We start from the raw sequence: 26,150 nt of genomic DNA, 5'->3' as shown, positions 1-26,150 counted from the left end.
GAGCCAGAAGGGTGACAGCGAGGCCGGACAGGCAGGGGGCGTGCGGGCTGGGTTCCTGCATGCACGGGCGGCCAGCTCAGGCAGGATCCCCAGAAGAACCAGCTCCCGGCTAGGCCTGGAGGACTGGCAGCAGTTGTGCAGCAGGCAGAGGATGGCGGGAAAGGTGTCCCTGGCTGAGATCAGCCCGTGCCAGGGCTGGAAGGCGAGAGGGAGCAGAGCACAGGCCCTGCAGGCACACAGGTAGGAGCGTGGGATGACTGCTCCGTGCCAGCCCACAAAGGGGTGCCGGAAGGGCTGGGAGCGCCCGCCGCGCCCTGCCCGCACTGCGTGGCCAGTGGTGTTGCTTTTGCTTCTCACAACTTCCACCCTGCCTCCTGCATCATTTCCTGTTGTTGCTCTCCCTGAACCCCTGAGGGGTGGTGGTGGAAAGAAGTGGGGGCTGAGAGAACAGAATGAGCAGTCGCAGGCAGAACCGACGCCACGGTTTGACTGGCTGTTTTTAACTAAGTCTGCAGGCAGGAGAGACTTTTTATCCCTTGCAAGTTAATGCAAACGGTTAGGGAGATGAATAAATGACAGAGCTGCCGATGGACTGTTGGCTCCAAGGAGGGACATTTGTCTCACTTTAGAAGAAGGACCTGGAGGGCTCAGCCCCATCGACTCGTTCATTGTGCTGCTATCTGCCGGAGAGGTGGCGACACCTCAGCAATTAAGACAAAGTTTGGTCTATAAGTTCGTGCCTGCAATCTCGTGCCTTCAAAACAAGACAAATGACACAGCCAAGGGAGGAGGCAAAGTCTTTTACAGACTCTGTCCGAAGTCACAGTGAATATTTGTAGTTGTTCAGCAGAAAATTTGTCATTCTGAGGCCCGGGCCCTGCTGGCTTCCCCCACCCCACATGAGCATCCTCTCCGTGACTCATCCCTGTCCCTGTCGTCCCATCCACAGATGCTGACTTTGTTCGGGCTCTCCCCACTCCCTGTGGGGGGCTTGGGGGCCTCCACTCTCCCCCTTTACCCCTCCTTGCACCCTTCTTTCTCACTGCCTTTGCTGTGACTGGGGACACAGGCTTCTGTTCTAACGGGGACGAGACTTTGTGATAGGCTGGGCTGCAAGGAGTATGGGCGGCAGTGAGGGATACCTTTGAGATGGCCTCACGGCCCTCCCCGGGCTCCCTGTTCTCCCCATGGGATGCGATACGCTGCAAGGCCTGCGGAGATAGCAGCCTGCATGCCCTGCCCAGCACCATCTGGAGCCCTCACCCAGCTTCTACTCTGGCCTTCAGCCTCTGTGTGCAGGGATCCGGAAGTTTATGTTTCCCCACAAAGATCCAGGTCTGTTCGGCCTGGTGCAAGGCTCTAGGCCCAGGTCTATGGCAGGGAGGCTTGGCCAGGGCTTGCCACCCAGCCCAAGCACTGGCTCACTACCTGGGGTTTCTGGGTCACACTGCCTTGGATCACAGGACCTGTAATGAAGGTCCTACTTTTCTTCCCTCTGTCCCTGTGGCCTTCTTGGAGGACAAAGCTTGGGATTTTGTATACACACTTTCCAGACAAGGAAACCAAAGATGGGAAGCAGGGAGGGAGTGACCTAGGTAGTATATTTTTGGGGGCACTAAGGGATTGACCCCAGGTTCTTTGCACTGAGTTATTCCTTAGCCATTTAAAAAAAAATTTGAGCCAGGGACCTGCTAATACTAAATTACTAACGCTAAATTACTCATGCTGTGCTTAATCTTGTGATTCTCCTGCCTCAGCCTCCCAGAGCGCTGGGATTACAGGACTGTGCCACCAGGCCTAGCTGGCCCACCTTACCTCCATGCCAAGACCCTGCACTTCTCCTGTCCTGGAAATGCTCTTCTCATGCTGGCTTGTGCATCTGAATGGCTGGGGCCAGACCCAGGGAGGGCATCCCTGAGGCTAGAGCAACGGACAGGGGGGCAGTGACAAGCCCTGGGGACGAGAGGCCGCTCCAAGGCCTGATCCCGCCCCACCGCCCCTCCCACCTCAGCATTCTGGTGCTGGCCTGGGCCAGGTCCTGGGGACAGTAAAGAGCCAGGGAATAAGGAGGAGGCCTAGAGAAGGGACCCGGAAGAATAGGAATTAGCCATGGAGACTGGGTGACAGTGGGGGACAGCTTTCCGGGCACAGGGGAGAACCCATTCCCAGCCTCTGTGCTCCAAGGCTGCCCTTCTGTGACCTCTGAGTGCCACGGCAGCCTGGCCTTGGGCTGCTGGGGACCAGAGGAACAGTGCATCTCACAGGCTGAAGGTCCTGCCTCCAGCCAGAGGGGCTAGCGCAGGAGCTGCCCAGGGCCACCTAGTCCCCCATCTTCCTCTTCAGACCAGCGAGGAACTTGTATGTTGGAGGTCACCCCAAAACAGGGCTCTCAATGTGGGGAGAGGAGAGAGTGGGCTCCAGAGGACCCGGGAGGCCTACAATTACACAGAACTGTGTGTGCACGGAGGTGTAGATTACGCTGAGGTGGGGCTGGGAGGAGCTCCAGGCCTCAAGAAGGCTTTCCTGATCCCTGGCTGGGGCACCTTGGGCAGGCCGTTCTGCCTCTACAGTCCTTTCTCCATCTGTAAGCTGGGCAGAGACAGCGATGCCACTCACTCACCTCCTGGGCTGGGGCCAGTACGAAGAGCTGAGATGTTAGCACTGAGCATAGTGCCTGCATGGGAGACTTGCACACGTCCCCTGTCTCCCAGGATTTGGCATGGAGGTAAGGTGAGCCCTGTGGGTACCCCTGGAGTTGAACTTGCAATCCTCCTGCCTCAGCCTCCCAGGTGCTGGGATTACAGGCGTGCGACTGTGCCCGGCTTGGCTCTTCCTTGTTTTAACAGCCCCCTAGCTACTGTGTGAATATAGGGGTCGAGAGGGGGTGGGAGGCTGGTGAGTCCCGGAGGCCGTAATGAACCAGGATGGTGAGGGCGGAACCAATCTCTGTTGAAGGTGAAGACAATGGGACTTCTGGGTGGGCTCCATACAGGACGAGAAAAAGGGGTTGAGGTGCGGCACAGTGGTAGGGGCACTGCGATGGGGTGGGGCTGAGACCACGAAGGCCTCCAGAGCCCCTCAGAGCCTCCGCTCCTCACCGTGAAGTGGGGGTGGCCACGCTCACCCGGCTGGTGGCTGGAGGATGACCTGAGACAGCAGCTGAAAGTGGCCTGAGAGGGTTCAGGGGCGCAGGGCAGTTGTGGCAGAGGAGCTGTGGTCGAATGTGCACTAGGGGTGGACGAGGGCCCCGACATCACACGGTCCCTCCCTTGGTCTCCAGTTCCTACTCGGCTGCCGGGTCAGGGCAGTGTGGTAGAGCTGGTGTCACTGGGACAAACGGAGTCTCACAAAGACTCCACGTGAGCCTGTGATCTGGGCTCTGGGCCTGGCTCTGCTGCTGCTCGCCGTGGGCTCTGCTACTCATCCGCCACGAGGGCAGGCTGTGACCTCGTCACCTAACTGTGGGGAGCACTGTGGTGCCCGCAGGTGCCTGGGGGCAGCCCTGCCGCGTGTTCCCACTCAGGTGGAGACTCCCCTCCCCGGGAGACTCACACAACACTCCGACCGCCTGGGGCTGTAACGCTTTATTCCCGTCAGTGCTGCCCACAGGTCTGACCTTTACAGAGTAGGGTTAGGAGGATGGACGGGAGCAGGGGCCAGGGCACCTCCCCCTACCGCCGGCCCTGTCCCCAACCCACTGGAGTCGGTGCTCAGGACAGGGGTGAGGACTGCCAGGCAGGACTGCGCCCAGGCAAGGAATCCGCTGGCAGGAATGGTGAAGGTCAGCATGGGAGGCCGGGCCAGCAAAGCTCTTCCGGTGCAGGCAGTGAGCTCAGAGGGGCCGCAGGTGGGTGACCCTGGGTGACCGGTCCTGGATTTTCTCGGGAAGCCTCATGGGGGGCCTTGCTGGCTCCGCCGCTCCTCCAGCGCCCTGCACACCCACATGGACGCCACAGTGGCATTTCCGTCATTGAACTGCACGATGAACGGGTGGCCCTGCGGGAAGAGGAGCAGGTGTGACATCCGTCTCCAGGCCTCGCCCTTCAGTCCCCTTCCAAGGCCCTTGCTCAGTCTGGAGCTGACTGTTCCTTCTCAGTGCCCCCGGGAGGTGAGGAAAGCAGCTTTCGGTCCCCTTTCCCATCCTCGGTCACTGAGGCCCAAGGCAGCGCGATGAGTTGCCCGCAGCCGTGAGGAGATGGCCCTGTGCTGGCCGACTCTGCTGCCATGTCCTGCGTGCTCCTTTTGACCCAAATCCACACTGCCTGGCCCTCTGTCAGTGCAGGCCAGGGCTCGGCCCCTGTGTGTCCCCTTTCTGGTCCAGTTGCTGCCCAGAGACCAAAGAATCATCTCACCAGAGGCTTTGGCAATGCCTTTTAGTTCCCCACTTTGTCTGCAGCTCCCTTCTAAATAAATCACGGCTTGAGACGGAGGGAAGGTAAAATACACCGGGGAAGTTCAGTGTGGAGGGCTGGACTTCGCAGAGGCAGGTTTTGTCTCTGTGCGGCCTGTCTAACCTACTTAGCCAACAGGCAGGCCAGGTTATATTTAGCCGGTCCGCTCCCCTGCTGCGTGATCTACACCAGAACTCAGGGCTTCCCGGAGAGCCCAGGGAAGCCAGAAGCAAGCAGGCACAGCCAAAGGGCTGCCCGCCACGAGTCCGAGTCCCAGGCAAAGGGACACTGAAAAGCATTCTCTTTATCCTGCTTGGCTATGCAACTTACACCTGGTGGCTTCCCACACAAAAAAGTCTGTGGCCTGCATGGGGACCATGGGTTAGCGGGGGTGGGGTGGGGTGGGCTTCCTGCTGTCCCTCCCCCATCACCTGGCCTTGACCCACAGCCCTGGCCCTACGTGCTTGGCTGAAGGCAGCACAGTAAGCAATGAGCTCCTTACGTTCTCTCACCACGGTGGCCAGGAGGATGTGGGCCCGCAGTGTCCCTGGCACCTGGAGGGGCTTGGAGGACAGGGCTGGGATAGGCGAAGGGGCTGCATGGCCCACCTGGACCCCAGCTCAGGCCTGAGACATCTCTGGGGATGGGACTGAAGAGGGCCCAGGCCTCCTGTCCTGCACTGATGCTGTGTCCCCTCACACTGCCTTCCCAGCGCAAGTGGGGGTCCGACCGTGGGAACACCGGGTGGCAGGGAGGCACAGGTGAGGACAGAATATCTGGGTACGTCCTGGGACTTCTCATGGTGCCCTGGGGACAGAGCTGCAGAGTCCTGAGGGAGCAAGGGCTCTTGAGAAAGGCGAGCAGGAGGTCAGAGTGGGGCTTCTCCCTGTGTGCACAGCCATCCCGTGCTCGCCTTCTCTAATGGCTGTCTGGTGACAGGAAGTCCTCCCTCAGGTCCGCACATGCACGTTTTATTTCCTGAGGCCACCTTCTGCCCTTCTGAAGAACAAAGGGAGAAGCTGTGCTCAGGCGCCCCAGCCCTCCCCCGAGCTTGGGGTAGCAGTGTCACTTTCCCAGAATGCCAGGTGACTTTGGGGCCATATGCTCCATCGCTGTTGTCATCTGCTGGGGAGCAAGCAGAGCGGAACCGCAGGATGGAGTGGTAGCATTCCTCTGTGCTCTGCTCCGAAGGCCAGCGGCTGCTCCTCAGGCACAGGTGCCTCAGTACCCTACCGTAGCCAGGAGCAGAGGGGCCACTGGCGCACCTGTCCTCGATGCGCTACACTACCTGCAAAGAAGTGACTCGGACACCTGGGCTTTGTCCCCAGCCACTGCTGACTGGTTCGGGGTGGGTGCCAGAGCAGGAGACAGACAGACAGACAGAGCGTGCCAGCAGCCTGGTCTGCAGAGCTGGCAGGGGTGCCTACTCTCTCCTCCCTCCTGGTGAGAGGTTCTGCTGAAGGAGAGCTGGGGGCAGGGACAGCCCTGAGCTCCTGTTCGGCACTCGGAGAGATGGGGCTGGGTGGGCCTCAGTGACGGGTGCTGTCTGGGCTCAGTGGGCTGGACACTGGATCCAGCGCCCACTCTGACACCCCACTTTTGCCTTGACTTGGGCTTTTGAGTTTCTTCCTAAATCGGAACCTTCTTATTTGGGTCCCCATACATTCTTCTCTCTGGAGGACTTTCCTAGAGAACACCATGCATTTGGATCACTTAGCACCTTGCTGGTGTGGCTGTGGGGCCTGGAGCAGTGCCTGGCACTTGGCTGTGACATAAGTGGGTGACCTCTGCACTTCCCAGGTGGGAGCACAGGCGCTGGCTAGTGCCTCGAGTCTGGGGTGGGCAGCTCGAAGCCTCCCAGCACCCCAGCCTATGGACAAAGGACACCAAGGCTTCGGGAAGCTTGAGGAGGAGGCACACAGCCAGAGTGAGAGGCACCACACCGCCCGCCCAACTACTGGTGCCCCCTGAGGTCAGGCACAGTGAGTGAGTTTTACATTTCTACTTTTTAAAAAAGAGTATCTTAAACTGGGCGTGGTGGCACATGCCTGTAATCCCAGCACTCAGGAGGCTGAGGCAGGAGGATCGCTGTGAGTTCGAGACCAGATTGGGCTACATAGTGAGTTCTAGGTCAGTCTCAACTACATAGTAAGACCCTGTCTCAACGCCCCCACAAAAAAAAGAAAAAAAAAAAGAGTATCTTTCTTGTACTTGCATATTTTAGGCACTCAATAACGAATCTTTAACCGACACACTGATTTTTTTTTTTTTTTTTTTTTTTTGGTAATGCGGAGCTCGGCAGGCGCCGGAACCACTGAGCTAAATTCCCAGCCCCACGCTGATATTATTAAAGAGAAAAGGCAGGCCCGTGCCCTTCCTCTTCAGATCTGTGTGCGTCAGGCTCTCCTAAGCACTTAATACTCAGCAACACTATCAAGCAGGAATATTATCCCCCCTTTACGGATGAGTAAACTAAAGCACGGGAGGACAGAGGAGCTTGTCCGAGGCCTTGGCATCATGTCTGCAGAGCCCAGGGCCCTGGCTGCTACGCTGCCCCTCCTCAGCAGTGTGGAGCCAGGGAGCCGGCCTCGCGCAGGTGCAGAGGGTGGGCGGTGGCGCCGACTGCCCCGACTCCATTCTGTCTCCGTGACTGGACTACGGAGGAGCTAGGAAAACAAGGCTGGGGCCGGAAGAAACTTCTCAGGCTGCAGAGACGGACTGTAGGGGAAGGCAGCAGGGACCATGAGAAGAAGGTACCCAGCAGCAGACTGTGCCCTGGACCCACGCTCTGGCCTTGCACATCCTGCCTAGTAGGTGCCACCGCTCCCTTCACAGCACAGCCGGGCCTTCCTCGGAGCCACACACAATCCTACCGCCTGTCAATGTCCTTGGAGGCCTGGCAATCACCCCAGGGCAGGGTGGTGCGAGTCACACTGGCTGGCTGGTTAGGGAGCCGAGCCTCAGCAGAGCGGGTAGGCAGGACTTGGGAAAGGCAGCTCCCCATGAGTGGTGTCCCTTGGGGTCACTTCCTGCGGCTCTGAGTCACTCCCCTCTGGCCTCTATGTTCACCATGAGCGATCTGTGGGAACAGGTGGTCGGTGCTGTCAGGGACCACACTGGCCAATGAAACCTTGCCGCTCTCCCTTTTAAGCCACCTACACTGGCTCGAAGGATGCTGAATCTGAGGGGGGCTACGCAAGTCACAACGGCCTCAACACCGCGCTCCCCAGACAGTATACAGAGACACACCAGATGCCGATGTGGACATAAGAGCGCAGCCACTCCCTGGGGCCCTGCCTCCCCCTGCATTTGAATCCTGCGGGAGAAGCCTCCTGGATGATTTTCCAAAGAAAAGTCTGCAAGGAATAGTGACACATTCATGCTAAAACCACACTGCTTCTTTCCCATGTTAGTGCTCAGGTCCTGCATTAACATCACATAAGAAAATGTGTGCCGCTGCTAAAGTTTAAAACTGCCAACCAGCTGGGCGTGGTGGTGCACGCCTGAAATCCCAGCACTACTGCAGGTGGAGGCAGGAGGATCACAAGTTCAGGCCCAGCCTGGGCAATTTAATGACTTAGCAAGATGCTGTCTCAAAATAAAATAAAATAAGAGAAACACACTCACACAATTAAAATCTACCAATCCAATCCCTATTTACCCAGCAGAAAAGTTCAGACTAGAGAAGTTAAATGATTTATGAAAAGATGTGCAGATGTCCGATGTCCTCTAAACTGCTGCCAGGTGGTGGGCAGTGGGCAGCTCTTACGACAGGACTATGTGGGATGGTGACAGATCCATCTGTGCTAGGGCCATCAACAGGGTCGTGGGAAGAGGGTGGCTGGAAGGACAGTGGAGGGGACCCCCATCCCCGGGCTGGACCCTTCTCTGTGGGAAGACGTGGTTCCAACGCTATGGGGCCCTTCCCCGGGGATGGGGCTGTGGCCTAGGGTCCCCGCACCCCCCGGGTGGCCTGCAGTTGTTCACTTCTGAATGGACTTATTTCTTGGCTGGTTCTGAAGGCAGGGAGGCTGTGTGCTGGCCTCTGAGCCTAAGCTGGTACCGTAGCTAGGTGGAAACTAGCAGCTCTCCCTTCCTCCCATGGTGGACGGCACAGACCAAGTGGGGTGGCCTGACCGACAGATGATCAGACACCCTGCAAAGTGTGAGGGCCCAGGGCTCTACAGCTGGGGCGCAGCAGTCAGATGAGGCAAGCAAGAGGCTGCCGGTGTCCCTCTCAGTGTAACTGGTGGGCGTGGGCCGTGGACACTGAGCATTTGTTCTGAGAATGTGCTTTCCTGGCCTCCATTCCAGCTGAGAGGTGGCAGCAGAGGGGGTAGGGTGGAGGGGTGTGCGTTCCCTTCCAGCTCTTCATTTTCTTTTAAGACCTCCGAGGTGGTCTGTGCCTGTGGCACGCCATTTCAGCCAACCTTCCAGAGTTTATTCGTCACGATGGTTACAGAAATACATTTTTCTCCTGAACATTCAATTCTTAGCAGCAAATTGCTTACCCGTAGGTCTTCTGGATGGTACAAGGACATGGAGGGGGTCAAGGAGCTCCCCACCCCTCCTCTGAGTAGATCTACGTGCTCCCGAGAGAGTAATCGGCTAGAAAACGGACAAGAGGCTCTGAAGTGGCTGTGAGGCGTTCTAGGGCCTGTGCTCCCCCGGCAGCCTGGGGGACCGGTCGCTGTGGTGACGCCAGCAGGCCACGAGCGGGGTGCATGTGGGGTGCTGACACTTGTGAGTGGCCGATGATGGGGTTATGTGGGTGCCCTGGGTGGGGACAGCAGGAGGAGGCTGCTCCCCACAGCCACTTCAGGTTGGGCAGGTGCACAGAGGACTCAGGACAAGGGTGCTAGAAGGACGGTGCGAGTCTGGCTCCAGCCCAGGCCAAGGGCCCCCTGCAGGGCTGTGAACTGGAGACGGTTATGGGATCTGGGGGCCTGTTCCCAGGGGTGACAGCTGTGTGGGGTGAGGTGTAAAGACACACTGCCCCCGAGGTCAGCACCCGGTGTGTGGGGGCTCGTGTTTGTGCGTCAGCCTCTTCCCATCACTGTGACAAATGCCCAGGGGACCATTAATGAAGAGGCTCACAGTTTCAGGGGTTCTGAGCAACTCACAGTGGTGCAAGGTGTGTGGGAGCAGCAGCGGTCACCTCACGGCCAGGATATCGAAGAGAGAGAGGAAGACACCAGGGCCCGAGAGCCCCTCTGAGGACACGTGTCCAGGGACCTGGGCCCCACCCCAGAGTTTCCACCCTTCACAATGGTGTCAGGCTGGGGACCAAGCCTTGAACACACGGGCCTTGGGGACCCTCCAGATCCCACTATGAGGGGTGATGGAAAGATACAGTGAAATTTACATTAAAAAACCATTACAGGAAAAGACACACTGCCAGGAAAAATGGGATAAATGGGTTCAGAGTGAGGGGAGCATTTGGAGGGGAATTAATAGGAATGTGTCTTGCACTGTAATACTTTTTTTTTGAGACAGGGTTTCGCTATGTCCTTCACTTGAACTCACTGCATAGCCCAGACTGGCCTCATACTCATGGCATTCCTCCTGCCTCAGCCTCCCAAGGGCTGTGGGATCATAGGCATGTACCACCATGCCTTGCATAGTGTAATATATTTTTAGTTTGGACACTCACCACGTTTTGATTATAGCTCATATAGCAACGTGTGAGCACAGGGAAGTGAAAGAGCAGTCAACCACAAGAATTAGCATAAGGCCAGGCGCTGTGGTGCAACTGAATGGTTCTCACAGTGAACGAAGAGACAAGCTGAGAGGATCGATGGACTGAAAGCTGCCCCCTTCCAAAGGTCTGGTTGGGTAAAAGAGAACATTAAAAAGAGAACATTAAGAAAAGAAAAAAGCATAGGTGAATTTGTAAGAACAGAAAGCTTTAACTGCTAAAAATGGAAAGGGAACTGAAAACCAGAACTCTTGGTGTTTGGGTGAAGTCCTGTAGCCCCGAGGGGGCTGCTGGGTCCAGGGACGCAGACCTGGAAGTGCTCAGACCTAGACAGGTGATCCACTGGCCATGGAGCCCTGGAGGAAGCTGGGACCAAGAGGGAGGGGCTGGGAAACACCTGCCCATCAGCAGAGTCTCTGAGGAAAAGTAGACCAGGAAATATGACAACGAAGATGAGCTTTATACAGTCTGGGGGCTCAAGGTATGATCTCTGTGGTCTGAGAGTCACAGGCTGATAAATTAATATCACTTTATGCAGTGGTGCTCTACAATGCCTCTCAGAAGCACAGGGAAGATCATTCTGAAATCCATGAATTTTCACAGTAATACACCCAGCCATGCTGGGCTTACAATAAAAGTCCCAGAACACATAAAGCAACAATTCCCCATGTGCTAGAGTCAGCAGACACACCACACAGGAAGATCACCACGCTCGGAACTGAGACACCAAAAAGCAACCAGGAAGAACACCTGAAAAGATTAAAGACATAAAAGAAGAAACAAAACACTAAGAGATGTTTAGAAAAAAAGAAGTGATCTGAAAAAGAATCAAGTATAATTTATAGGAGTAAAACATATAGTCACTAAGAACAAAAGGCCTTCATGGATGAGTTAGACAGTGGACGAATCCATGAGCACTTAGTACACTTAAATAATCTGAGAGCTGAATCACCCAGAGGACAGTAAAAAGGGACATTTTTTTTCCTCTCAATATGTAGAAGAGAAAGGCTTGAAAGACAGAATGAGAAAAGATGGTTGTAGGGGAGTATGCAAAGAGGTAACAACTGAAAACGATTGAGAACTGATGAAAGACATGAATTCCCAAATTAAAATAATCCTAATGATTTCCAAGAAGATTAAAAACAGTAAACTCTATATCTAGGGCTGGGGCTGTAGCTCAGGGGTAAAGTTCTTGCCTAGCATGCACGAGGCCCTGGGATCAAACCACAGTTCCACAAAACAAACAAATAAACAACAAACAAACACCACACCTAGAAAAATCAGAGTAAAATTGCAGAATACCTAGGACCAGAGAAAAGATGCTGAAACACTGTGTACCAATGGGGCCAGTCAGCAGGTTCCTGCCAGCAAGAGTAGGAGCCAGAAGACACCAGGGTATCTCCAATGTTCTGGGGAAAACTGCCGACTCACACTTCAAACCCCAATTAAACCTGTAATCAAGAGCTAGTGTGGACTGAAGACAATACTAAAACAAAAACTGAGCAGGTTTCACTACTCACAGGCTGGTACTGAAAGAAGCCTTAATGTGCTTCAGAAAAGAGAGAAACCTCAGACGGGACGAAGGATGTAACAGATAAACCTGAAGAAGTACTAGCTTTGCAAAACCATAATAGCAACATCTAATTCTGAGCAGCTGAAAGCCAGGTGACAGCGAAATCCTGTGCCAGGATGACATGAGGGAGGAGGGGTAACCAGAGTCTTTAAAGCCCTTATGTCTAGCACTGGGGCAGTGGCAGACACTGCTTGCTGCTTCTCAGAATCCAGTCCACTTCCTGGTTTGTGGCAAGGACCCTGAGGTTAGCAGGGAGCACTGCCATTGGTAAAGCCACGGGGTCCCCAGCCTCCCTGTGGCTCGTGTGGTAGCAGCCATGGGAGCGGATGAGCTGTGTGCCAGGTGTTTCCACTCTCCTTCCTCTTTCCTGCTGGCTGGACCTCCAATGCCCCTTGGTGGGCAGTACAGAGGAGCAGCCACTCAGCCTGGGCACCCACTTCCTGCCTTCTGTTACACGAGTGGGAAATGTCCTTCTGACTTGAGCAAATGCACTGCATCTTATATTGTACACAGCTAGCTCTACCTAAAATAAAGGTGAGAGATTGATCCTGACACTGACTCTTGCCTGGGAGGTGGGTATATCTGGTGATTCCTTGGGCTTCACTACATTAAGTTAGAGATTCAGACAGAATCAACAGGAGGCTAGGAAGAGAACGTCATTTCTGAACCAAGAGAAAGAATAAAAGAGAAGGAAAAAAACCTTACTTGAATAGAGCAGGGAAAGCAGAAAAAAGGCAAAAGAGTATTGCAGAAAGGACAAAGGATGGTGGGAAAGAAGTTCAAGGTCATCAATAAACTAAATATGAATGATTACACTAATCAGTTAAAAGTCTTAGATGAAATTAAAAACATCAACAACAAAATGCGAAGAAGGAAAGGGATAATCCAATACATAAAAGACAAATACCAGCCAAAGTATATTTTTGTAAGATAAGCACTAGCTATGTTTATTAGACAAAAATAAAACTTAAGCCAAAATGTATCATAAAGAGTCAGTTATAAAGATGAAGGAAACTCTTCAAAATGAAGACAATGTTTTCACCTAGGCAACCAACACAGACTGCTTAAAAACAGAAAGCAGCCAGGGATTTAGGTCAGTGGTTCCAGTGCCTGCCTTGCAAGCCCAAGGACCAGAGTTTAATCCCCAGTACCAAAACAAACAAACAAACAAACAAACAAAAAACATTAAAAACATATAAAGCAAAAACTAACAGACTGAAAGGAGAAAAAGAAAGAGCCATACTATTATTGGGGGAGTGCAGCATATCTCTCAGCAAAGCTGATCGAGCAGCTAGGAAATTAGCAGATACAAAATATCTGTATCAAACTAATAAGCTTCATAAAAAGATGTACAGAAGTTAGTTAACACAATAGTTAGAGAGTATGCATTTTTAAGCAGCGTGAACAACAACGAGAAAAAACTGACCATGCACTAAAAGAGTCTCAACAAATAATAAAGATCTGACGTTGTACATACCACATTCTCTGACTATAATACATGAAAATTAAGACAAAAGTCACAATAAGATAAACATCTCTCAATACTTAAAAATGCTTTAAAGTAATTCAGGAATCAAAAAATATTGCCAACTACCAGCTGAGGATCCCTTATCTGAACGGCTTGGGCCCAGAAGTGCTTCAGATTTTGGGATTTTGGAATATCTGCATAACATAATGAGGTACCTTGGGGGTAGGACCCAGGTTTAAAAATCATCTGTTTCATTTATGTACTATACACAGAGCTAAAGGTAGTTTTATACCCCATTTTTGGTGTATCTGTGCCTTTACCGTGACTCTTCACAAGTTCAGATGTGGAATTTCCTACTTGTACCAGGTGGATGCTGAACAAGTTTTGGATTTTGGAGCACTTTTGATTTCTAGAACTTGTACTTTAACCTGAATGACTATGAGGGGCCTGCAATGTAGTTCAGTGGTGAAACACTTGCCCAGTGTGCATAGGGCCCTGGCCTCCATCCCAGCACTGCAAAGAAACCCAAACCCAAACCCAAACCTGAATAATAAAGCCTCTACATATAAACATTTGTGGGATGGACCCAAAGCACACTTAGAAGGTAATTTATAGCTTTATATGTATATATTAGGTGAAAAAGATCAGAAATTAATGACTTGTGCCCAATTCAATATATTATAAAAAGAACAATAACAAAAAAATCCAAAACAAAACATGACAACAAATAATAAAGACAAAACATAAAGGAATGAAATAGAAAGATACAGAGATGACCACTTCAATAAAATACTGATTCTTTAAAAAAGATCAGAAAAGCTTGATAAAATCGGTAAACAGAAGACACAAGTAAATATCAGGAATGAAAAAAGGACACAGAACTAGAGTCAGCCCAAATTTAAGAATAGTAAGGGCATATCACGTATGGGTGATACCAAGTCAACATACTTAAAAATGTATAGAGCAACGATTCATAGCAGGTAGAGCAACAGAGAGAGAGAGAGAGAGAAAGAGGTGGTGGGACGGGAAGGCCAGTAACAGTAGTGACCAGCAAAACATCCCAGACAGACAGGTCTCAGGTTTTTGAGTAGTGGTATCACGTGGAACTTTTCAAAGCACTTCATACCCATTCTCATTTCAAGAAGCATCCAATGAAGTAAAGTCCACTACCTGCTTAAAACCCACCTTACCAACAGCTTTTCTATTTTCTTTGCTGCACAAACAAACTATAAACAAACCACAAAGACTGAAGTCAAAGTAGAAAATTGTTGATACTATCAATTCAACAACCACAAAGGGGAAAGCCTGCTAAAGGTACTAGGTGTCAACGTGTTGAGTAAATAACCTTAGATGAAACACCACCTTTTTACTGTTTTCAGCTGTGATGGCCCAGTTTTTGGGCCTCACTCAACTCTGTGGACTGGGCTGCTATGGGAGTCTGGGGGGCTGGCTGGGGCGGCCCCTTTGGCAAGTTTGAAACACAGGCCTGAGCCACCACAAACTGTCTTAATAAACAATTACTCTTGAGTTTCTGCTATTAGCAATCAATGTTTCCATTTGAATCTGCCCTTGCTTTCTTAAAAAAAAGGAAAAGCACAAAAAAGAAGCCAAGCAATTGAAAATTCTGATCATTTTGCATGCTAGCAGCGAATAAAAATCATCAATAGGGCCCACTCTTAGCCTTGAGCAATATTTCCTAAAACAAAGCACAAAGAACTGTGGTACTTAACTATTCTGTTATTGATTTGCTGTGGTTTGCAAGGTAATGTTGAAGAAAATTAAACATATGGAAGCTTTAAGTGCATTCTGTGCTGGTGGATGGGTGACCTGTGTTTTCTGAGGCAGTGTCGCTGGTCACGCGGGATGGATGACCAGGACTCACACACAGTTCGTCTGGCTACAAACAAGCTGCTGCCTTCCATCTATGTTGCACTCTGAAACCCAAGTTCATCTCACCAGTAGCAAAGCCAGGGTTACTTGGTTACAAGTGGCTCCCCTGGGTAGCTGGGCCTGGTTTTCCAGGAGATGAGGATTCTCTACATTCACAAGACATGCGCTGAGAGAGGGGTGTCTCTGGGTCCTGGAACTTTTCCTTGGCATGTTCATGGCGACTTGGACCCCTCACAAAATAACAAAACCTTCACCATTGGAGGTTCGGCTTAATGACTAATTCTAGAGCAAAATAATCGTATTGCTTCCAACTTGGACTTTCATATAAAGCACGGTGAAGTAGCACGCTTCCTATTCAGTGACATGGCCTGGTTCCAAACCTTGAGGCACTTTATGATCTACAAGGCTGCTATAATTTCACGCCCTTTCCCTAGACTATGGACCTGGAGTTAAACTAAAACCTGAACATCTTATTTTAGCTGGTCCCTCATCCTCTACTCAGCCGGTCCCTTTATACTCTTGTATTTTAGACTTAATTCTAACAAGTGTAGTATTTGTCTCCCAGCCTAATGTACAAAACAAAATAAAACAAAAAAGGCCAAATTGTGGCAGCACAAGAAAGGGCTGGATGGGAGTCAGCAAGCAGTGAAGTGACATCTACAAGCTAAACTTCATAACAAAACCAAGAAACTAGTTTCAGGGCAACCAGCAGAGGGACAAAGGGCCTCATACACGTTAACACTGGGAGAACTAGTATAGCAGAATGCAGCAAGACAATGTCTATAATGATGAGATAAAGAAAAAATTTTAAATTTTTTGGTACCAGGAATTGAACTCAGGAACTCACACTTGCCAGGCAGGCACTGTACCGCTGAGTTACATCCCCGGCTGCTTATTTTTCATTTTTTTAGAGACAAAGTCTTGCTAGGTACTTCAAGCTGGCCTTGAACTCACTGCGTAGCTCAGGCTGGACTCAGGCTCACAGCCCTCCTTCCGCCTTCTGTAACACTGATGTCACGGGCAGGCAGGGCCCAAAGACATACGGGGCCACTTAAGGCCCAAGTTTATCTTGGCTTCCTTTACAGAGTATGTGATTACTTTTAAGATTTATGGTGAAAGTGGAGGGGAAAGAAGAAATCTTTGGCAGAGCAGATTTGTAAATCATCCCGCTCTTCAGTAACACGAGGGATGACACCCTATGACAGAATCTTGGAATGACTGCAGGGCAGCTCAGAAACTCGGCGGGAAGTTTTATATTTTGGGTTTGGTGCTTGTGTGGCAAGGTCAGGGAGGAGAGGGCCAGGGAAATGAGCCAGAGAGACAGGCAGGGAGTGAGTGTCAGCTGGCTTAATTTTCTGTGTCAACTCTGAAAATTAGATAAACAATGACAAACCAGGCTTTTTAAATGAACTTGTCACTTCTGGTTTTCTTGATACAAGGCAACATTTTTCAAGTCCTGGGAGCCCCAAAGACAGATTTAACCCCTGAGAGGTTTGCCCAAGGTTTGAAAGTCCCCACATCTGAAAACAAGGGTTTAGTCCAATCCTATACTTTTTTTTTTTTTTTTTTTTTTTTTTCTGTACTGGCGATTGAACTCTGGCCATTGCATTTGCGAGGCAGGCGGCGGAACCACAGGGCCAAATCCCCAGCCCCCAACCCTATAATCCTTAAAAGAAAAATGAATTCTTCTTAACAGTCAGAGCCAGAAAGTCCAGTCCTTTGCAGGAGGGTCTTAGCAACTTCAAAGTTCTTTCTTACCATTTTTTTGTCTTTACTAGACCAACTCAACCTTTTGACAGTTCCATTAATCTTTTTTTTTTTTTTTTTTGAGACAGGGTCTTATCATGTAGTTCAGCTTGGCCTTGAACTTGCTATGTAGCCCAGGCTGGCCTCGAACTTGTGGAGATCTTCCTGCCTCAGCCTCCCAAGTGCTGATGCATGAACTACCACACCTGGCTCACCCGTCCCTCTGGAACCACAACTCTCTGCAGGACAAAGCCACATGTCTGCCCTGGAGAAACTACAAGAGGTGATGCAAAGCCCTCCACCCCATCTTTGCCTGGCCCTTTCTCCTGGTCAGCGTGGAAGTCTCCTTCCACAGCTCCCCAGTGCCAGCTAGCTAGCCTTTTTGAGGACAGTCCCTGGAAGGTGTGGGCACGGCCGTGCGGCCCTGGAGGAGGCGCTCACTGGGATGTGGCCTGGCAGTGTCGTGGGGGGCTGGGTGGGTCAGTGGGCAGTGATCCCACCTGTGCCTCCAGGAGTTCTGTGCTCCACCATGCTGCAGCCTCTGCCCTCTGGACTCAGGGACTGGTGAGAGATGCTGAGACTAGGGGCACAGTGCAGCCTCACAGCCGTGACCACTGATGTCCTAAATCTGCACATTTATCGTTTGCTGTCCCATCCTAAGGACCTCAAGCCCAGGGGCAACTCCTCCACTAAGCCCTGGGCCAAAAGGGCCAACTTGCTGCCTGTTTAAAACAAGAATGAGCAGACTTCTCCTGGGTTCAGAGTTCCGTGTAAGGAAGACATGAAATAGAAAAAGGAAACCCAACTGTTGCGCCTGTGCAAAGCTTATAGACGAGACGGCAGTGCCCTCAGACAGCATTTCAAATACAGTTTATTAGTGTGTGATATGAAAAGGGTATTTTTATTGCATGATATAATGCAATGGGACCTTGGGCGCTCTGTGGAAAGACCTCACACTCAGAAGTGTAATGAACCCGTAGTCCCAAAAACATTATACTGTACATTAACCTATCATTAATGGCACATTAGGGCTGGGGGCATTGCACGCTTGCTGGTCAGGGCCCCATCAGGATAGTGTGGAGAAAACCACACAGTCTTCTCAGGCTTAAAACAAATAGAGAAAATAAATATTCCTGATGTCTACAGGCAGCTTTACAGGAAGTTCAATCCCAGCTCTGCCTTGCAATTTCCAAGCCTGCTTTTTTCTTTTTTTTTGTTTTTAAAAAAGGAAGTGAGTTCAACAACAAACAAAAGGAGGGTGGCGGTCGTCTGGCAGTTTACCCCTGGCTCCTGGCTCTGCAACCCTGCAAGGTCGCTGAAAAGCTGCCTGGATTACAGACACAGAGGGAAGAGGCCGGAAGTGGTGTGACCACCCTCTGTTTTCTTTTTTAAATTAGTATATGTTGGTGATACGTAATAATGCATTCATCTTGGGAAACTGGCAAAGACACACATTGAAACGTTTTTTTTTTGGTACTGGGGATTGAACTCGGGTCTTTGTGCTTGCAAGGCAGCCGTCGGAACCACTGAGCTAAATCCCCAGCCCCACACACTGAGTCTTAACACATTTTGCTTCTCCTTCCTCTCCCAGTCCTCTTCCTCTGATCCCCAGGTCCCCTTCCCATCTCATTTTCTAGCTGGAGTAATCAAGGCCAGAAAGATGGAAGTGACCGTACACCCAACAGAAAAACTGGCAAAGGATGTGTGGAAAATACAGATGACTGATAAACATGAAAAGACTCATACTTAATAAAAGGCAAACCAGGTGTGGTGGCACATGTCTGTAATCCCAGTACACTGGGAGGATGAGGCAGCAGGATTGTAGTTTGGTGTGAAGGCCCTGGGTTCAATCCCTAGTATCACAAACTAAACTAAAAGGGGCCAGGGATGTGGCTAAACAGCACTTCACCTGCCTGGGAAGTACAAGATCCTGAGTTCGATTCCTGGTACCACCAAAACAAAACCCCCAAAAACCAAAGACACTATAAACAGGCAAATTAAATGACAAATACATACCATTTTACCACTGATCAGACAAGCAAAGACTAAAGTCTTATAAGTTAGTATCAGGAGAGATGAGGGAGACCTGGTCTCCTTATACCTGGTATATAAAAACTTACATAGTAACTATCATCATAGTAAAAATCCGGAAATGGTCAAGATGTTCTATGACAGGGTTCTGGTTAAATAAATATGGCAAATAAATCTGGTGCACGCCTATAAACCCAGCACTTGGGAAGCTGAGGCAGGAGGAGGATGGCTGTGAGTTCAAGCCCAGCCTGGAATACATAGTGAGTCCAAGGCCAACCTGAACTACATAGTGAGACCCTGTCTCAACGGCTCACCCCTAATTGATATTATGGAGTACAATGCAGCCACTAAAAAGAACAAGACAGATATCAACATAATGGGGAAAGATCTCAAAGATAAATTCAATAACTGTAAGAATTAATGAGAATAAAAAGAAAGATTCTAGGATAAACAAGCTACTATGAACAGTGCTTATCTCAGGAGAAGGGCTGGGGGCCGTGAAGGGGCTGGAAGAAGATTATATCCAATTTTAGAAAACAGGGCTGGGGATTTGGCTCAGTGGTTCTGTTGCCTGCCTCACAAGCACAAGGGCCTGAGTTCAATCCCTGGTACAAAAATAAAAATTAAGAAAAGAAAAGATACAGTGACGAGGGCAGAAAGAAACTCCTGGGAACCTGTGTGTTAGGTGAACTAATCTTCTCTTTACCTACTTCCAATAATGAAACAGAACTGTGTAAAATCAAAGAATTCTCTCCAAACTTGAAGCTACAGCTCCCTTCCACGCATGGCCAGGGGGTGACTACAGAAGCAGGGGAGACAAAAGGCTGTGATTTAGGCTAAGGTCAAATCATATGTCTTTCTGCAAAGATTTTCCTATCATAAATGGGTATGGGGCCGGGAGACCCCAGGCTGTGCTCGGTTTAAGTAAACAATACCCAGGGCTCAGACAGAAAAGGCGGCTTTCACTGTTTAGGCAGGAATCCACTTCTCAGGAGACCCAGCGACAGCTCCAGAAGAGAGTGTCGGTCTCCAGCCTCGGATCCCTTCCTCTTCCCAACCACGGACTCTGGTTATTTCGGGGCCACGGGCTTTGCAGCAACATTTAAAAATGCTGGATTTTATTTGTCCTAGGGTCTGCCGGCACACGCGCGCGGTAATTAAAATGTTGATTAGTAAACAGTTTAAATATATGACAGACAATGCAGTTAAAGCCTACGGTTAGGTCAATATGTGATTTAGATTTGCCATTTAAAAAAATCTCATTTAAATTTTGCATACATTAATCACTACCATACTTCAAGGTTCTGATATCCACCTGACTACAATATTAAAATAAAACTTGCTGCCCCAGGGAAATCCTACTTATTCTTAATTGTTTCGAGGGTTTGATGGGCTTTTAATCTAAGATTAATTTATGCAATTTTAAATAACTCTTCTTATGATTAATAAGCTTGAAAATTAAAAGGAGTCTAAAGCAATTATAATGAGCATTTGGTCATAACCTCATTAGAAAGAGGAGTGAAGGGTACAGCTCTGGAATTCTTACAAGACTACAATTTAAGGTTACTTTTAGAGAAGTCAAACGTAGTTCCTGAAATTGCAAAGGCAGGTTAGCAAAGGTCAGTGTTAAAATGACGGCTGGCTAGATTAGCATACTAATGACTCTCCCCATAGTGACAGGAAGGACATGCGGGAAGAGCAGAGATGGATGACAGGCGGCCAGGAAGCCAGGCTCCCAGCTCGGGAGACCTTCACAGGTTAGGATGGTCCCCCTGCAGGCTCAGGTTGGGCCAGCGCCTGGGCCCAGCAGCAGAGCCCAGCCCCATGCATGCCCCCTGCCTCTGGTGCGGGCAGCCTCGTCCCTGTCCCTGCCACGTCTCTGAACAACCAGTGAGTCCCTGTCCAGGTGGATCTCCGCCCGACTACAAGCGCTCTGTCGCTTCCAAGGTCTTCTGGCCCGTGGTTGGGTGGGTTCTGCTCTCCCTCTAGTCCCTTGCTCTCACTCTGTGCTGTTTTCCTTCCTGGAACACCCGTTGAGACAGGGTCTTGCTATGTAGTTCAGCCTGGCCTCAATCTCACGGTGATCCTCCTGCCTCAGCCTCCCAAGTAGTGGGATTACAGGTGTATATCACCATTCACACCTGGCTGCTGCCTGCTTCTTAGCAGCGATGCTAGGTTAGCATTTATTGAGCACTTACTCTATGCCAGACACTGTGATAAGCATGTAACATACTTTTATCTCACGTAAAGGTCACACTTTGTGAGACCCCATGTTCCCAGCTGACGGAGAGTGCACACGGCACCAGAGTGGGCCTGCTAGCTGTGAGGTCACAGCCCTGACCACCATCCACCTTTGCCCCCACAGCGGCCAGCGAGGCCAGGACGCCTTGCCGGGCTCCTGCTGGCTCAGCCTCTCCCCGTGACATCCTCCTGGTCTCCCTAGTACCTCAAGATGGCCCCTGTGTTGGCTGGGCTCCTGTTCCATGTGACCTCACTGCTCCGTTCAATGTCTTACAGCACTGACCACGCCGTGGCTTCCAGGACAGTGAGTTTTTTTTGATCATTTTACGCCACAAAGACAGCAAAATGGCTACTGGTGCTCTGTACTGGGCACGCATCAGGGCCGCCATACTGCATGAGAGCCTCCTTCCTCACAGCCTTGGCTGCTCCTGGAGGACAAGGCTCAGTGGCTGATGGCCTCTGTGGTCCCCACAGCCGGCAGTGCAAGCAGCCAGTCTCGGAACTCCGCTCCCAGCGTGCAGTAAGACAAAGAGCAGCCATGATGAACCACGCACTGCTTCCGGCGCCCCCTTTTTTTCTGAAAAGGGGTCTTGCTAGGTAGCCCTGCCTGGTCTCAAACTCTGGCCACAAGGGATCTTCCTGACCCAGTCTTCTAAGTAGCTGAGTGTGTAAATAAATCTATTTTTAGGGGGTGGACTGGGGATCAAACTCAGGACCTTGTGCTTGAGAGGCAGGCGTGGTGCCACTGAGCTAAACCCCTGGCCCGGTAAATCTATTTTTTAAAGGTTAGTGAACAGAATCCATTCTGAATACTTCCCCAGCCAAAAACTGTGTGCAACTGTTACTCCAAAGGCTTTCAAGTTAGAAAAGAAAATGTATTCTGAATTTTGCCCTGTGTGTATATTAGAGGGTCTGGTGTTTTTCTTTATGACCCAAGCTATGTTTACCATTTGTGTGCACAAAGTGAGAGACACAGATACCCAGGTGTCCTGCAAGGCCCAGCTAACCTGTCACTTCATTCACAAGGCCTTCCTAGAGGGCCCAGCTGGAAGAATCTTCCCCTTCCCAGAACTTACCTACCCATTAAGTTCAAATCGCTTCAATTCAGTAACTGTTTACTACACTTTCTATTGGGGCTATGGTGGGCTAAATGCTGAGGAAACCAAAATACATAAGGTGCGTCTGTCCTCAGGGATGCAGGTCCTGTTTACGGACTCTCAGTTATGTAAGCAAGTCACTGCTTCATGGGTTAGGGAACCCACTAACAAAGGTCCCAGCCAGGAGGAAGCATGACAGGTGTGGGGCATCACATTGCCAGCGGAAGCCTGGGGAGGCGCCAGAGAGGCGGTGCCAGGTGGATCTTGGAGGCTGAGTAGGAGTTCACCAGGTACATGAGGAAGGGAGGGGCATTGTGGGCCCAGGGGACAAAGCCTCGGGGCTCGGGAATGCAGGGCAGGTGTGAGAGAGCAGCTGCGGTGAAGGGGGCAGGCGAGGGAGGGCTTTGGAAACACCCTGTTCTACACATGGGAGATGCAGGCAGGCTGGGGTCAGGACCAAGAGGCCACACGATGCTTCCAGACACCGGGCAAGAAGCTCTGTGTGGAGCTGAGGCTCAGGATACAGAGACAGCTGGGATGCTCTCTCTGGAGCTCCCATGTGTGATGCCCAGGGCACCCGCTGCCTATCTCACAGGTCAGAAAAGGCTCCCGAATCAGTGAGTGCCAGGCATGCATGAGTCAGGACTCAGCCAGTCCTAGAAGCCATGTTCACACCATCCTTGGTGTTTAACCCACTTTCCAGGCACACAGAGGGCTCGGAAGGACTGGTCCCAAGCTCCACTGGCCTCCGCACCAGAGGGACAGAGCACACTCTAGAGAAAGAACTCTGCAGCCTGGGGCTGGCACCACAGGCCCTGTACGGTCCAGTGTGGCTGCCTTGCCTTCCTGAGAGTTAAAACAAGCACATTCCAGAGGCAAGGCTGTGGCTTAAAAAAAAAAAAAAATCATGTTTAATTTAAAAATTAGAAACTGGAGCAGGCTGTGAGCACAGGGGTTGATTGAAACAAAATTTAAATTCCTGTCAAGCCCATTTAAACACGGGGGCCCTTCATAGACAATTAGCTGCTCCCTGTGAATGCTGAAGAAACTCAGGCCTGGTCACTGCGAGAAGAGAGGCGCCTACTGCGAGGCGCTGGAAAAAAAATTAACTAAAACCAGGCTGTATGAAATATTTAGCCTTCCAGTATATCACAGGGGTTTGAAAGTGTAAACAAGACAAAAATCGATTCCTTGGTGCCCTCAAATCAATCCCCCAAAATGGTCAGGGCATCTGTTTCTGCTAAATTTTGTTTACATCGGCAGATTTGCCTTAATTGCAGTTGTTTATCTCTCGCTGTCCCTGGGGCCCTAATCTCCCGATTACTAATACTTAACACTCATTTCACATCTAAAGCTACTCCTAATCCTCAACAGGTTTTGGGGGCTCTTAAAATTATTGAAACCGCAGAGGAGGGAGACACTGCCTCTTTGTGAAAGGAACATTTTCTTATCTACTACCAGCTGGGCTCAATCATCACCAGGGATGGCCACAACAAAGGTGCTAAAAGGCTCTTCCACAATGACTGCTGCTCCACTGGGGATTCAGAGGAGAAAAAAGAGCTTTGATGGAAAAATCTGAACAAGAGGCTAAAGCAGTCCAGCCAAATAAAGTTACTGTCATAATCAAATGCTGTCAATCACCATGAAAATCCAATTAAAAATGTTTCAGCACAGCCCTCTTAAGTGGAAAAATGTACCCTATTTATACAAATTTTTGTCAACTCCACACTGATCCCACAATGAGAAAGTCCTGCTATTAATTGAATCCCCCCCCCAACTTTAAAGAGATGCGGGCCAGGCAGAAGCCTTCTGAGGGAGCTGAGACACTCACAGGCTATTGGTATACAATTAAGAGTTAATCGGGTTACATTTGAAAATTCCATTTTTATTTGTGTCAAGGGAACCTTTGCTGGAATAAACGAAGGGTACCTATTCTCCTACTTCAGAATCAGTGACCATTTATATTAAGAGAACAGAGGAATGGTAAACCAGGATACTGGAAAGAAACTAGTCCATGCTCCGGCAAATGTCTCTCGGTAGACCAAGTCCTAATGTTTAATTCTAATCTTGAAAATTAAATAGAGGACGGAAGGCCTAAATGTCTCCACTGCCTTTCTGCAGTCTCTAAATAGCCGTGTGGACCTCAAATTATCTGTAGGCAGGTTTGGCCCCCCAAATAAGTGTGTATGTGAAGCCACAAAACTCAGGATCCCCAAAGGGGTCTCTCTCAAAACTGCTACAAATTAAAAAGCAAACAACCCATTAAACAAATCCAGCTGGTTACAACTGTAAATAGGAGGCTGCTAATATTTTTTCAGTCCTTGAAATTCCTGGTTAGACTCATTAATAATTGATAAGAACTGCATCTATTTATTGGTGGGTACTCACAGGAAAACAACTTCGCCACCTTCTACAGCAATTCCCAACTCCCAGGGACCAGCTTTAAGATCCTTTTATGTTTCCCCTCAAATGGCTGAATGTCTATGTTCTTTTTCAACCAAATCCACTATTCCAAAGCGTTCTGGGGAGCGGGTGGCACACACGCGATAGAGGGCCCTGCCATCAGTCTAGCCAGGCGAGGATGGAGCCATGCAGGTCATCTCCTGGAGGCCTGGGCCCTCTGACCCCCTCTCGGTTTGGACTTAAGGACTGGAGGGGAATTCTCAAGTGGACAGATTGCCCGCCAAAGATCACAGTCGCTGATCAGCACCTGCTTAGTATTTCCTGGCTGTTCCACACATCCAGGATGGGACGGAGACCCTGGTGCCTATTCTGATTTGGTGATGCCCACATTGTACTGTTTTCCATATTATCCTGTGAACATTACAGCATCCTAGAAATCTGACCTTACCCAGTGGTAAGCAGGAAATCAGACATACAGCTTAGTACGGTCACCCTAATTTGTAGTGAATATCACAGAAGCCAGGGATTGCTTGTACTTGGATGAATTTCTTCAGCTTTACTCCATGAGTTGCTAGAGAACAACGTGTGGTCATTAACTTCATGTCTGGTACGGGATGAGTAGGGTTTTGCCTGAATGATAGCAGAACAGGACCAAACTAAACACTGAATTATGAGGCCGTGATCCTCCCTCAAGGAACTTACACTCTAGTTGGAGAAAAGTGTGTTTCACCTCTGGCTGTTCCTTACGATTATATAGAGAGAGCTTCTAAAAATAAAAAATAAAAGTGCCTGTTCCCTGATCCAAGTGCCAGACATCCTTAGTTCAGGCTGGGATTCTAGCATCTCTTTCTTGTTAAATCTCCCGAATGACTGTGATTAGCTGCCAGGGTTAAGAACCACTGAACCACACGGACCAACTCTGGACAGAGAGTGTTGTAGGTGCTGTGCCATGTTAGACTCACGGCTTCTTAACTTGTGAGGGCTTAGAGAAGGCAGCGAGCCCGGTGAAGGGGAAAGGTGCAGAACCTTCAAGGAAAGGCAAGAGGACGTGACACCATTCGGACAGCAGAAACTGCGGACAGCTGAGGAGGAGTGAAAGTAAACTCCGAAGACCTGCTGTGGGCCCCGGTGAATCTGGCATCACAGCGGAAAGCAGCCCAGACGATGCACTTTACTGCACGAAGAAAACCACACTCTTCTTGCGGCCAGTGAATGCCGTGCCTTGAAATGGGATGCTGGGAAGATGACAGCCGATCAAACAGGAAGGAACCACTGAGGGCAGGAGGAGTTCAAACAACCACAAACTGGGAACAGGCAAATCACTGCCATACTGAGAGATCCAACTTGACTGATGGAGAAAAGTTATCCTTCACTGGAAAATTAAAACTGTCAGATCATGATGATCAAGGAAAACTATCTGTATCTCTCTTACTGTGTGCATATAAATATATATATACACACACACACACACACACATGTATTTATCTGCTAACATCTCAAGAAAAGATTAAGCAGTCACATCTGAGGAAAAACAAAAGCAAAGCCTGTTTTCTGGGGTTATAATCTCTCTGTTCTTGCTGAAGTGCGAACGTGTCATCAAAAATTCAAATTA

General features: G+C 50.0%; 1 protein-coding gene across 2 annotated transcripts in view; it reads right to left on the bottom strand.

Moving 5' to 3' along the window:
* Positions 1-3,574: 3,574 nt before the first annotated feature.
* The window catches only part of Map2k5 (mitogen-activated protein kinase kinase 5), a 243,336-nt gene continuing 220,760 nt past the window's right edge, over positions 3,575-26,150 (bottom strand). Inside the window, exon 22 of one of the 2 annotated variants that reach the window (XM_010643297.3) lies at positions 3,575-3,996. In XM_010643297.3, the coding sequence (XP_010641599.1) occupies positions 3,892-3,996 (105 nt within the window). In that variant the 3' untranslated portion in view covers positions 3,575-3,891. The remainder of the gene's footprint in view (positions 3,997-26,150) is intronic. The other variant, XM_010643300.3, reaches the window with a different exon arrangement.

The sequence above is a fragment of the Fukomys damarensis genome, unplaced genomic scaffold (assembly GCF_012274545.1).
Source record: "Fukomys damarensis isolate Sample0158 unplaced genomic scaffold, DMR_v1.0_HiC HiC_scaffold_25, whole genome shotgun sequence".
In the NCBI taxonomy this organism is placed as follows: Eukaryota; Metazoa; Chordata; class Mammalia; order Rodentia; family Bathyergidae; genus Fukomys; species Fukomys damarensis.
This window is presented reverse-complemented; position numbering and strand designations above follow the sequence as displayed.